Source organism: Chiloscyllium plagiosum, chromosome 46, assembly GCF_004010195.1.
Source record: "Chiloscyllium plagiosum isolate BGI_BamShark_2017 chromosome 46, ASM401019v2, whole genome shotgun sequence".
Lineage (NCBI taxonomy): Eukaryota > Metazoa > Chordata > Chondrichthyes > Orectolobiformes > Hemiscylliidae > Chiloscyllium > Chiloscyllium plagiosum.
In genome coordinates, this window is record NC_057755.1 from 3,244,115 (window position 1) to 3,257,889 (window position 13,775).

Sequence of the window (13,775 nt, forward strand, 5' to 3'; positions counted from 1 at the left end):
TTTTCCATTCTTCATATTCCAATATTGGATATTCTGATTGAATATTCCGATCCAGCACCACCACCTTGTCCACTCACTGAACAGTATATCTTGGTGCCTGCTTTGTGTTGTCTTTGTAGCTTGTACTCCCACCTTGCATCATCCAGCAAATTTGGGTACTTTTCAGCCAGTCCTCTCATCTCTATGTTGTTCTTGTACATTGTAAGCAGCACTGACCCATGTATCAATTCACCAGTTATACCCTGCCATCCCAAAAATTAACCTTTGCTTTCTATCCTTAACTGGTTTATGAATTATGCAACATATTTTATTTCCCCCCCCCCGGCCTCTTGTCATTCCAGCAAGAGAAGAGGAATAGGATTTAGCAATCGCTGTACCAAAGAGGTGGCATAGGGACCGGGGCTGAATGACCTTCATGTTCACTCACCACACAATGATTCTGATATATGGTGCCTCAGGCACTAGTTATCATTCTTATGACACATATCTGTTTAAAATTTCTGTCAGATCTCAAACCGTGACTTCACTCAAATGACGCTCTCCAGCTTTCAAAACTCTTCTTCTGGAATATTCTTTATAATCAGATTGTGCCTAATGGCCAGTCGGCCGTGAGTCTAAAAGCAGGCACCACTGCTGAAACCTACTACCAGTATTCCTTCAGGTATGCACGTTCCAGCAAAATGTGGGTTGCCCTCAAAGGATGTCTTTTCATATTAGTATATGCCGTTAGCATTTCTGGATAACGTTGAATTCCTTTTGTTTATGTTTTGCTCAGGATCCCCTAATTATCTTGTGAAGAAAACAATCCATGTGTAGTTAATTCTCCAATAAATTGCAGATAACTAAAGTGAGGCCTTCAGCAAAAATGCCTGAGAGGAACCAGAATTTATTTACTAAACTTTTTAAGCAAAAAACCACAACCGTTCGGATGCAACCCAAGTCTGCGTCTCAGAGGTCCAATCAACAAAATGTTCACCATATGCATAAACATCGCATGTCATGGATCAGTTTGTCACGTTACAAAATGGCCCATTTAACCTTAATGGAACAATTACACACAGAGTTAAGAGATTTAGGTGTAAGTATTGACATCTTTCTGCCTGTTTTCTTCCCAAGTATATGGTCTCAGAAAAGTAATGTAAATTACATCAAGCAAGTGGCCTTTTGTTGGGAGGGTCAGTGCTAAGTGAGCACTGCATTGTCAGAAGGAGCGCTGTGTTAGAGGGTCAGTAGAAAGGGAACACTAATGAAGGAGGATCACTACTGAGGGAGTGTTACATTGTTGGAGTGTCAGGATTAAGGGAGTGCTGGGAGCATTGGGAATGCACTTTTTCTGTATTGTCTCAATGAGTGAGATTCAGTGGAGGAGAGAGAGACCATTGTTTCTCTTCCTCACTTTCCATTCCGTTTCACAGTATAACCTAACTCAGTAGGTAATGGAATTGCAGTTACCTTGAAAGGGGAATGTACCATCTTTATTTGTCAAAATTCATAGCTGAAGATCTTGTCATGGAAAAATCATGAAGTTTTTTCAGCTCCTTGATCTTTTGCTACTCAGTAACTGGTGTGTATCTTAATTCTATTGATCCACCTTGGTTTCACAAGGCTTAATCCTGTTGCTCATTAGAAATCTGTCAACCTCAGTCTTAAAAGTTTTCATTTGAGTGCCAACCTCAGGTTTTTGAAATCCATATTTCCATTATCATTTTATTGATGCCATTACCCTGAATGACTAATTTCAGATTTTAGTGAATTGTGAGTGAGTGAATTGTTCCCTCACTCTTTATCAACTTTCCCAGCCCAGCCCCATCAGAGAAAAGTAATTTTTCTCTATTTATTCTATCACTCCAACTTTTTAAGCTAATTATAACACCCATTAATCTTCCACACGCAAGGTAAAGAAGAGCAATCTATTCAGAGATAGGTGTCCTTCTAGCCCCAACATCTTTGTGATGAATTCATACAACAATCCTGCAGAAATAATATATCTTTGATTATCAGAGCCCTAAACTGAAGACATTTTTCTACTCAGCAAGGATTGCTGACTAGAACCGTAGTGTCCCTATATCCCTTTGTGGTACAGCATCCCAGCCAGAGATTTTGGGGCTGATTTGCTTAGTCTTTTGTCTACTTTCTGCACATGTCACCTGTTGGTAGTGGTTATCAGTCATGTTCTGACATCAGTTTTGCACTGTAGATAGTCTACATCTCATAACTGTGTTCATTCTAAGCTTTTTCTTTCTCTGCAAACATTTGCCAATGTAGGCCATTGAGATCATGATCGGAATGATTCAGTTGATATTTGGCATTCCACTGATTTTTGCGGAAAGCTATTCATACCCTGCGATTATTGGAGCCCCCTGGTTTACAGGATTTTGGGTAAGTTTATTCCAAAAATTCAAATAAAACTTAATATGCGAAGATAATGGGGAGAGACAGGAAACTTTTTACTGTGAAATTCTCACCTCCCACACCTGGTACAGGTAATTAGAAATATTTAAGGGCCTTTCTTAGAAAGGACATGGATAAGATGGAAGTCTTATGAATAACATTTAAGACTGATGGCAATGAACATAAAATATTGCTGAATAAAGAGATATTTTGTTGAAGCTTTTCATCTTGTAGTCCTAAAAGATATTTGGCTGAACAGTATTGCAAATATACTGTATGAAAAAGAGCATTGATTGATTGGCATGTGGACTCATCGATAGAGGAAATGCCATGGAAAATGTAGTTGATGACTAGCAGTTAGAGTGATAGAGTTGTACGGCACGGAAACAGACCCTTCAGTCCAACTCATCCATGTTGACTGTAAACAAATAGAGTCCCATTTGCCAGTATTTGGCCCATTTCCCTCTAAATCCTTCCTATTCATGTACCTATCCTGATGCCTTTTAAATGTTGTACCAGCCTCCTCCACTACCTCTGGCAGCTCATTCTATACACACACCACCTTCTGCGTTAAAGTGTTGATCCTTGGCTCCCTTTTATATCTTTCCCTTCTCACCTTAATCCTATGCCCTCTCATTTTGGACTCCCCTACCTTGGGGAAAAGACCTTGACTATTCATCTAATCCGTGCCCTCGTTATTTTATAAATCTGTACAAGCTCACCTCTCAGCCATTAATGCTCCAGGTAAAATAGCCCCAGCCTATTCAGCCTTTCCCTCTCGCTTAAATCCTCCAACCCTGGCAACATCCTTGTAAATCTTTTCTGAACTCTTTCAAGTTTAACACCATCTTTCCTAATAACAGGGAGACCGAATTGAGTGTAGTATTCCAAAAGCAGCCATACCAATGTCCTATACAGCTGCAACATGACATCCTAACTCAATGCACTGACCAAAAAAGGAAAGTGTACCAAATGCTGGCTTCATTACCCTGTCTACCTGTGATTCTGAGTTAATTGCTGAGTTTTGTTTAAATTTAAACCAGACTGGTTGACTCTGATTGGTCAAGGCATTGACTTGAGGTACAAACCAGAGAATGGGTGACACCTATTTTGGTAAGTTCAAACAGGCTCAAAATTTTCACTATCTCTGCAAAGAACAAGGGCTGATGTATTAATATATGTTGTTTCCTGTACACATAAGTTTTCTGCTTGGTGAGCCTAACTGACTAGTTTAAATTGGTAACAAACAGCTAGAAAATCTCAGCAGATCTGACAGGATCTTTGGAGAGAAAACAGAATCAATATTTCAGGTCCAATTTCTGCAGCTATTTTTTATTTTCAGATTTCCAGCATTAACAGTTCTTTGTTTTTCAGTCTTAAATTGATTATCACTGTAATTTTTAGTGCAGTCTGGCTATAATTTGTTAAATAAGCCTATTACAAAATCACGTCTAATGTTGTACACTGTTCTGAGTCTTGCAAGCACAAGTTGATTGGATATTGCCTACACCTTGCCTGTTGAGAACGACTGACAGGGCATGCTTTCATACAATCCACCAATGTTTGAGAAATACAGCCTATATACCTAGCATTATACAGGCACTGAATTTCATATATCACATTGCTTCTTTACGTGATGGACAAAACATGTTTTCTGTTAGCATCAAACATTATTCATGTTGCTATGGCATAGCTTGGCAGTTAACTATTGGCCATTGTCTAAGTTACACATTCATGGTCTCAAGGTGTTGCCATGCAGAGAGTCCCTTGCCAACCAACCAGTACTGTCTTTCTCATACAGTATAAAATACTATTCCGCCTTTCCACTTATATACTTGTTAATGTCCTGATGAGTTTAATGCAAAAAAACTTTGACAAAATGAGTCATTTTTCAGCAGTACTCAAGTGCTATAATACCAAACCACCAAAAATGGTACCACGATCCTTATATTCTTTCTTGCTCTCTCTCACCTCTACTTTCTCTCTGTAGATGCTGCAAGACCTGCTGTGTTTGTCCACAATTTTAGTTTTCATTTCAGATTTCCAGAATCTGCAGTTCTTCGATTTTCTTTTAATTGAGAGGGGACATGATGAGATTTGTAAAATTATGAGGGTCATAGAAAGGGTAGATAGGAAGATGTAACGCCACTGTTTTATAAAGGAGGTAGACAAAAGATGGGGAATTATAGGCCAGTTACCTTAACTTCTGTAGTGGGGAAAGTGCTTGAATCTATAAACAAGGAAGAAATAGCAAGACATCTAGATAGTTATCTGATTAGCCAGACACAGCAGGGTTCATGAAAGGCAGATCATGTTTAATTAATTTACTAGGATTCTATGAAGGCATTGAGTGTGGTGGATAATGGGAACCCAGTGGATGTGGTGTATCTAGATTACAAAAAGGCATTTGACAAAGGTGCCACACATAAGGCTGCTGCATAAGATACAGGTGCACAGTGTTACGGGCAGTGTGTTAGCATAGATAGAAGATGGGCTAACGAACAGGAAGCAAAGAGTGGGGATAAATGAGTGCCTTTCTGGTTGGCAATCGGTGACTAGTAGTGTGCCTCAGGGATTAGCAATTGTTTACAAATTACAAAGATGTTTTGGAGTTGGGGACCACATGAGGTGTGTCAAAGTTTGCGGATGACACTAAGATGAGTGGTAGAGAAAAGTCTGCAAAAGACTGACAGTTTGCAGAGGGATAGTTTAAATGAGCGGGCAAAGGTCTGGCAGATGGAATGCAATGTTGATAAATGTGAAGTCATCCATTTTGGTAGGAATAATGATAAAAGGGACTATTATTTGAATGGTAAAAAATTGAAGCATGCAGCTGTACAAAGGGACCTCGGTGTTCTTGTGCATCAAGGTTAGTTTGTAGGTGAAACAGATTATTAAGAAGGCAAATGGAATTCTGTCCTTCTTGCTAAAAGGATTGAGTTTATAAGCAGGGAGGTTATGTTGCAGCTGTATAGGGTGCTGGTGAGGTCACACCTGGAGTACTGTGTGGAGTTTTGGTCTCCTTGAGAAAGGATGTAATGGCACTAGAGGGGATGCAGAGGAGATTCACTAGGTTGATTCCAGAGTTGAGGGTGTTGGCTTACGAGAAGAGACTGAGTAGATTGGGTTATATTCATTGGAATTTAGAAGAGTGAAGGGGGATCTTATAGTAACATTTAAAATTATGAAGGGAATAGATGAGATAGAAGCAGGGAGGATGATTCCACTGGCGGGTGAAACAAGAACAAGAGAGCAAAATCTTTAAAATTAAAAAGAGCAGCTTTAGGACTGAATTGAGGAGGAACTTCTTCACCCAGAGGGTTGTGAATCTGTGGAAGTGTCTGCCCAGTGAGGTAGTTGAGTCTTCCTCATGGCATGTTTTTAAGGCTAAGATAGATAATTGTTTGAGCAGTAAAGGAATTAAGGATTATGGTGAGAGGGTGTGTAGGTGGAGCTGAGGCCACAAAAAGATCAGGCATGATTTTATTAAATGACGGAGCGGGCTTAGGGGGCCAGATGGCCTGCTCCTGCTCCTGGTTCTTGTGTTCTTTCCCCTTGATAGAGCAATCAGTGACCAGGGAGCATAGTTTTGAGGTAAGGGGCAGAAGGTGTCAAGATAGAAAGAAAAACGTTTTCATCCAGTGGGTTTGGGAATCTGGAACTCACTGTCTATAAGGGTGGTAGAGGTAGAAATCCTCATAATATTTAAGAACTATTCAGATTATGTACACTTGTGATGTCTAGACATCCAGGACTATGGGCCAAGTGCTGGAAAATGGGATTAGAATAATTAAGTGGTTGTTTTTGAGTGGAGTGGATGCAATAGACGGATGGGCCTTTCTTTGTGCTCTATGACTGTAGTGTCTCATTTTTTCTTTGTAGAATAGATCAGTAGCCTTTGTGGTGTCTCTTCCTTTAGACTGAATCAGAGTCTCTATATTGCGCAGTAATTCATGTAACCTGGAGACTCAATTTCTCTGAGTTAGTTTAGTGCCTTCATGGTGTCACTTTAGATTAAATCGGAACCTCTCCATGGCATCTTTCTCTCTCTTTAGTCAGAAAGTGTCTATGGTCTTTCTCCCTCTAGTTGAGATCAATATCCTTCCTACATCTCTGTCCCTAGATTAGATCAGACTGTTTTGATAATACCTCTCTTGATTAGATGAGGCTCCTTCTATGGTGCCTTTGGAGATTAGATCTCTAAATGGTGTCTCTGTAGATTAGATGAGGTTCCCTATTTGGTGTCTTTCTAAATTAGATCAGGCTCTATCTATGGTGTACCTCCTAGATTAGATTAGTACCTCTCTTGTGTCTTTATGGATGAGATTAGTGACTCTATTTTATTCTGCCCAGAGATTAGTTCACTAAATCAAATTGTGTCTCTTTTGCTTGGATCATTGTCCCCATGGTGCCTCTCTTTTTAGGCGAGATCAGATCAGTATTGCTGTATGATGTCTCTAATTAAACTGAGTGGGAGATATGCTGTGCCAGGAGGTTGCTGATTGTGTTTGAGAATAATCCTACTGCTGATGGCCCAAATACCTCATAGATGACCATTGTTGAGCTGGTGGACCTGATCACTTCTGTCCAATGTAGTGCCACATAACACGATGGAGGGTGCCCCCAATGTGAAGACAGGACTTCGCCTTCATACAGATGGTGTGGTGGTCACTTTTCTGATACATTCATGCACCAGTGTATCATTGTAGGCAGCTTAGTATGAGTGAGGTCAAGCTTTCCCTCTTAATGGTTCCTCATCACCTGCTGCAGACCATGCCTAGTAGCTATGTCCTTTAGATTTTAGATTCAGATTTTAGATTTAGTCTTTATTGTTATGTGTACTCAAGTAAGAAGGTACAGGAATACGAGTGAACAATATTTTGATGTCACCATGCACAGCGCCATCTTAGGTACAAATACCTTGGTACAAAAACTTAAGAATGAGGTAGAAAGAAATAAGGAACGAAGTTAAAAGTTAAACATTACAGTCTTTCTTAGTATTAAATTGAAAATAAAGAAATCATGCTGAAAGTTCAACCATTGCAGTCTTTGTTGTGCTTAGCCATGCTGGGACTGCACTTCCCACAAGGGCTCGATCTCCTCTGTTTTGACAAGCTTTCCCTGCGCTGGCTCGGTCTCCCCTGCTTTTGTCATCATTGCAAATGTTGGGGGAACTTCATCACTGTGGTGGGCTCACTCCTGGGATCTCAGACAGCCAAAGTCCTGATCCAGACTTTTAGCCGCTGCCACACACTGGACTGCCAAAGCCCTGATCCAGGACCCTTTGCTGGGCTGTGGCCTCATCTTCGGTCCGTGCACCAATCCTCAGTCTTGCCTTGGTCTGCATGTTGGGCACTGGGAACTTAACGTGAGTCCAGGTTCAGGCCCCCAGAGGTTGCCCCATACTGGACATGTAAGTGACCTCCAAATTCAACCAGCCCGATGCCACTCTCCAGAAGGTAAGCGAGTAGAAAGGAACTAAAATAAAATGCGAAAAGGAAGAGGAGGAGTGGATGGAATGGACAAGCCTATTTCGGTGCCATCTTGCAGAAATGTGGAGCTGAACAACTGGGTCACTTGTGTTTCTATCACTGTGAGGTCTGGCAAGAAGAGATGAGCTGAACATTATTAAAATGGAGAAAAATTGCAGAAATCTGCAAAATAATGTTATTTCAGGCTCCTTGTGCATAAATATTAAGCTAGCAGACAAGTTCATCAGGTAAAATAGAAGGCAAGTCGAATGTTTTCATTTATTCTAAAGGGAATGGAGTATAAAAATAGCAAAGTATTGCAAAAGCTATCCAAGGTTCTCAGCAGACCACACCCAGAATATTGTAAACAATTTTGGTCCCCTTACCTAAAGAAAGGTACAATGATTGGAGGCAATCCAGTGATAGGTCTTAAGGCAAGGCTAGCATATATTGAGCATTTCGCATTGCCTGAAGGGCAATGAAGAGTCATTCACATTGCTCTGGGTCTGGAATCACATGTAGGCCAGTCCAGGAAAGGTAAGATAAGATTTCCTTACCTAAAGAGCATTAATAAACCAGACAGATCACTGATTAGATTAGATTACTTACAGTGTGGAAACAGGCCCTTCGGCCCAACAAGTCTACACCGACCCACCGAAGCGCAACCCCTACATTTTGCCCCTTCACCTAACACTACGGGCAATTTAGCGTGGCCAATTCACCTAACCTGCACATTTTTGGACTGTGGGAGGAAACCGGAGCACCCGGAGGAAACCCACGCAGACACCACTATGTGCAAACTGCACACAGTCAGTCACCTGAGGCGGGAATTGAACCCGGGTCTTGGGCGCTGTGCGGCAACAGTGCTAACCACTGTGCCACCGTGCCGCCCCCGGTTCTTGTTGGTTCCTTTACTAACTGCTGTACACCCTAATGCAGCTATGTCATTTAGTACCTCTTTTTAATTTCAGATTTTCATTAGTATTGTGGGATTCAAGCACATATACTCAGAACAATACTTTGAGAACTTTTCTCATTAACCTGTAGGATGTATGTATCGCTGGCTGGCCAGCATATATTACCCATCTCCAGTTAGCCCTTGAGACGGTGTTGGCGAGCTGCCTTCTTCAACTACTGCAGTTCACATGCTGTATGTTATTTAAAAATGCCCTTGGAGAGGGAATTCCAGGCTTTTGACAGCGATACTGAAGAAACGATGATATATTTCCAAGTCAGGATGCTGAGTGACTTAGAGGGGATCTTGCTGGTACAGTTCCTATAATTCTGCTGCCTTGACTTTCTGGATGGAAGTGCTTGTGGATTTGGAAGATGCTGTCTATGGCCGTTTGATGAACTTCTGTAGTGTATCCTGTAGATGTTGATGCTGTTGAGGGTTGGTGGTGGATTGTGGATGTGGTGCCACTCATGTGGTCTGCATTGTCTTGGATGGTGTCAAGCTTCTTGAATGTTGATGGAGGTGCACCCATCCAGGAAAGTGAGGAATATTCCATCACACTCCTGAACTTGTAGGTGGTGGACAGGTTTTGGGGAATCAGGAGGTGAGTTACTTGCTGCAGTATTCCTACCTCTGACCTGCTGTTTTAGCCACTATTCATATGGTGAGTCTAGTTGATTTTTTAGTTAATGTGCCATCCCTGGATATTGGTAGTGAGTGATTCAGTAATTGTAAGGCTATTGAATATTACGGGTTGTGATTAGAGCCTCTCTCGTTGAAGATGCTTATTGCATGGCATTTGTGCGTGAAATAACTCGAGAGGCTGGTATCTTGTCACCAAGTCATCCCTTTATGTGAAGAGTCCTTGACATTGATCCAGCTCCCTCAGAGCCAGCTCTGAGTGAGCAGGATATCTGATATTTCTGTTCTTGTCTGGCACTCCTGATCTTTTTTATTTCTTTTTAACCCCCACATAACTGCCTAACTGCGCTAGTGCTTTTTTTCCCAGCACCCATATTGTGTGTGTGCAGGTGTGATTCCTGTTCTTTTTTTTTCTTTTTCTTTTTTTCTTCTAAGGACACCCAGGCTCTAACGTAATCCCCTGTTTATTTTTCTTAATTTTTTTTTCTCTTTTTTTTCTAACCCCCACACTACTGCCTAACTGCGGTAGTGCTTATTTTATTTCCCCAGCACCCATGTGTGTGTGCAGGTGTGACTCCTGTTCTTATCTGTCAGCTAGGGCTCCCTGATTGGACCTGTTAATCAGAGAAGTCATTTTCTCAAGGTCCCCCTGGTTCACCTTGTTACAATAACTACATCCTTCCTGTTTTGACTCTGAGGATATGGGTCAGTTCTTTTCTTTTGTAGCTCCTTCTGAGGTGTGTAGCACCAGGCCAGGTTCCTCCAACTGTGCCTCTGATACGGGTGGCATGTATTGCACAGTAGAAGAAATGCATTCTCCTGTTCAGGTGGCAAAGGTATCCAGGTGTTGATATCTGCTGTGTTCATCTCAGATTCCAAAGTATCTTCCATGCTTGATGGAGGGGAGAACCCATGGGTTCCTGAAGAGTCAAAAGGGCAGTCGAGGAGCCAGGCACATTTTGCTCCTGTAACATTTGCATTATTGCAGCTTTCATGTGATCCACATGTTTTTTAGGACCATCACACCCACCCAAACTTTGAATGTCACTGGACCTGACCTTGCGCCTTCCATGCCTCTTACCCATGCGGGGTAACTCCCATGATTCCTACACCAAACTTCATCCCCTGCAGTGAACCATCTTTCTCACTTAGCTGAATCTTGTATCCAGCATAATAACATGCCATCCTCTATGGTGATCTGGTCTCACTGGGTCCAAAACATTTTAGTTCTAGTCATGACGTCCCTTTGGTTTCCCCTGTCTCCACCAGCTGTTTCAGTTTTGCCAGGACAAGACCTTTCTGCGTCCGAAGTGTGATTTTTCTTAACTGTGACAGGAAATGTTTCCAACTTGTAATTATACACACTTAGTATTAGAGTCTGCTGTTGAATTTGGCCTGAAACAATGGACAGTACTGTCTTAGCCCCTTTAAGTAGACCTAATAGGAGTTTATTGTCCATTATTACTACAAAATTACATCTGTAAAGGTTTTGGTCGAACTTTCTGATTTCAGATATGACTGCCAAATCTTCTTTCTCTATCTGGGTGTATTTACACTCTGCATTAGCCATTGGAGTACCTATGAGCTAATACTACCGTAATGTTGTACAGGGAGGTATCGCATGTCAATACCAGATCTTTCTTGGGATCATACTGTACCAATACCCTGGAAAATGTTAGCAGTTTCTTCACTTCCCTGAAAGCTATGGCTTGGCTACGTGACCATTTCTAAGTGGATCCTTTTATAAGAGTTGATGCAAAAATGCCAGGATGGAGGCAAGGTTCTGTATGAACTTTCACCAGTCCAAGGAAAGACCTAAGCTCTGGTACACACATGGGATCCAAGGCACCTTTGATCGTTCTCACTTTATCTTCCAACAGGTGTAACCCGGTCTTATTGACTCTGTAGCCCAAGTAAGTCACTTGGTGTCTGGAACATACCTTTTTCCCATCTAAAGTGTACACCAGTCTGGGTGAAATGCTCAAGAACTAGTCCAAGTTCTCTAATTGCTCCTTATTGGTCTTCTCCTGTTATTGGCACGTCACTTTGATAAATGGTGACCTAGAGTAGACATGGTAAAATGTTCTCCATTATCTGCTGAAAATTGCAAAGGCTAGCAATACCTGAAATGGCAATCTTTTGTATTTGTACAAACCCTTATGGGTGTTAATTGTAGCATACTTCTGGGATTCCTCATCTAACCACAATTGCTAATACACATGGCTCATGTGTAGCTTTGTTAAGATCAGCCCTCCCTCCCTCCCCCCCGCCCCACCACCAACCAGTTTTGAGAATAAGTCCTCTACACAAGGGACTGAGTATTTAAAGAACTGTGAAAAGCAGTCTACCATTTGTTTAAAATCCCCACAAAAGTGAACCGACCTGTCAAGCTTCACAATCAATATGATCGGTGCTGCCCATTCTGCAAACACTACTGGTTTGAGGATATATTTGCTTTCCAGCCTTTTGATTTCTGCCTCTACTTTTGCCCGTAAGGCAAATGGTACTGGGCAGGCCTTACTAAGTTATGGAATTGCTTCCTGGTCAACACGTAAAGTAGCTTTAGCTCCATTAATAATCCCTAAACCTTCCTGCAAGTCTTTCAGAAATTTAATTATGGTTTCACTCAGGCAGCCATTTTCTAATCAAAAAATGTTGAGCCAATTTAAGTGAATCTTTCTCAGCCAATTTGCCTATCAGTGGTAATTAAACCAACTGCTTCTCATAAGAAACTGGAGCCAAAGTTGTACCCTTAATCTGTAAAGGTTCCCCAGTATATGTTCTCAGTCTAATTGAGGTCTTGCTCAAACTTAAGGGTTGGAGTTCAGATTGAATTTTGTTAAAGACCTAGAGTTCCTGTGTTCAGGATATGTCCTGAGTGTGGCTATGTAATTGCCTGCGCTCAGGTGGTGATCCCCATGCTCATTCAAACTAGCAAGGATGTATACATTCCGCCGGTAAGCCCTGCAACTCGGATGCTCCACTTGCTATATTTTCCAGTGATGAAGCCAGTTGGAGTGCTTGTTTAAAGTCGAGTTGGGCTCCAGTTAGTTGTCACTTTTGCATAGTTACATCATAATTTCACATACCAAACAGTGTCTCAGTATCTGATTAAGGGTTAAACCAAAATCAAAGTCACGTGCCTCTGCCAGTCATTTTAACCCAGTCAAAAATTCTGATACAGATTCCACTGGTGCTGGAATTGCTGAGTAGAAGTGATAATATCTCAAAATTAGAGGAGGCTTGGGATTGTCATATTTCTTAATTAAATTCGTCAACTCTTGATAGGTTTTAGTATCTGGTGCCTCAGGGAAATTTAGGCTCCTAATAACCGAAAAAGAATGCATTCTTTCCACATACTAGGCCCAGTCTTCAAAGTCAGGATTGAACGAGTCTAGCTTCCCAAATAATGGCATGATGCTAGAAATGCTTACCCCAATTCAAAGTCACCCTTTATTTACACTTGGAGAGTAAAACTCTCAGAGTGAATAGGATGTCTGACACTCCTGGTTTTTTTTTTCCTTTTTTTTTACAGACCGCATTTTTTTTGCTTTACTCCCACACTACCGCCGAACAGTGGTAGTGCTTATTTTTCCCAGCACCCATGTTGCGTGTGTGTGTGCATGTGTGAGACACAGTGAAAGACACAAGGTGTACAAATCTTCATTCAATTTCCACCACCAGGAAGAAAAACACCCAAGTCGCCAGTGACAAGCAGTGCCCTTCACATCAAAGCATAATGCTGTACGATCAAGCAGTGAAGGGGAGGGTAGAGATTAAATCAAAATAGAGTTGGAGGGGGAAATAATACACTCCACTCCCTGCGGTGCTGACCTCTCCCTGAACAGCTCAAGGGTATTGGTAGACACTGCGCGCTCCTTCTCCAGAGATACCTGGGCTCTAACATAACTGCGGAAGAGGGGCAGGCACTCAGCCCTAACGGCCATCTCCACGGCTCACTGCCTGGACCTGTTTATGACACTCCTGTTTTTTTTTCTTGCAGTACACATATACTGATCCAGCTCCCTCAGAGCCAGCTCTCAGAATCTCTTGACACTCCTATTTATTTATTTTTAAAAAATATTAACCCCCACACCTTACACTAATCTCCTACTTTTATTTTTTTAAATTTAACCCCCACACTACCGCCTAACTGCAGTAGTGCTTATTTTTTCTCCAGCAACCATGTTGTGTGTGTGTAGGTGTGAGACACAGTGAGAGACACAAGTTGTACGAATCTTTATTCAATTTCCACCACCAGGAAGATAGGAAAGCACCCGAGTGGCCAGTGACAAGCACTGCCCTTCACATCAAAG

The 13,775-nt window shown here is 41.7% G+C and overlaps 1 protein-coding gene across 1 annotated transcript in view; it reads left to right on the plus strand.

Annotated features, from left to right (window-relative positions):
• Nucleotides 1-336: 336 nt before the first annotated feature.
• Nucleotides 337-13,775, plus strand: part of LOC122544113 (membrane-spanning 4-domains subfamily A member 18-like) — a 26,497-nt gene continuing 13,058 nt past the window's right edge. Inside the window, exons 1-3 of the mRNA XM_043683152.1 lie at nucleotides 337-661; nucleotides 776-1,078; nucleotides 2,266-2,379. Of these exons, the coding sequence (XP_043539087.1) occupies nucleotides 866-1,078; nucleotides 2,266-2,379 (327 nt within the window). The 5' untranslated portion in view covers nucleotides 337-661; nucleotides 776-865. The remainder of the gene's footprint in view (nucleotides 662-775; nucleotides 1,079-2,265; nucleotides 2,380-13,775) is intronic.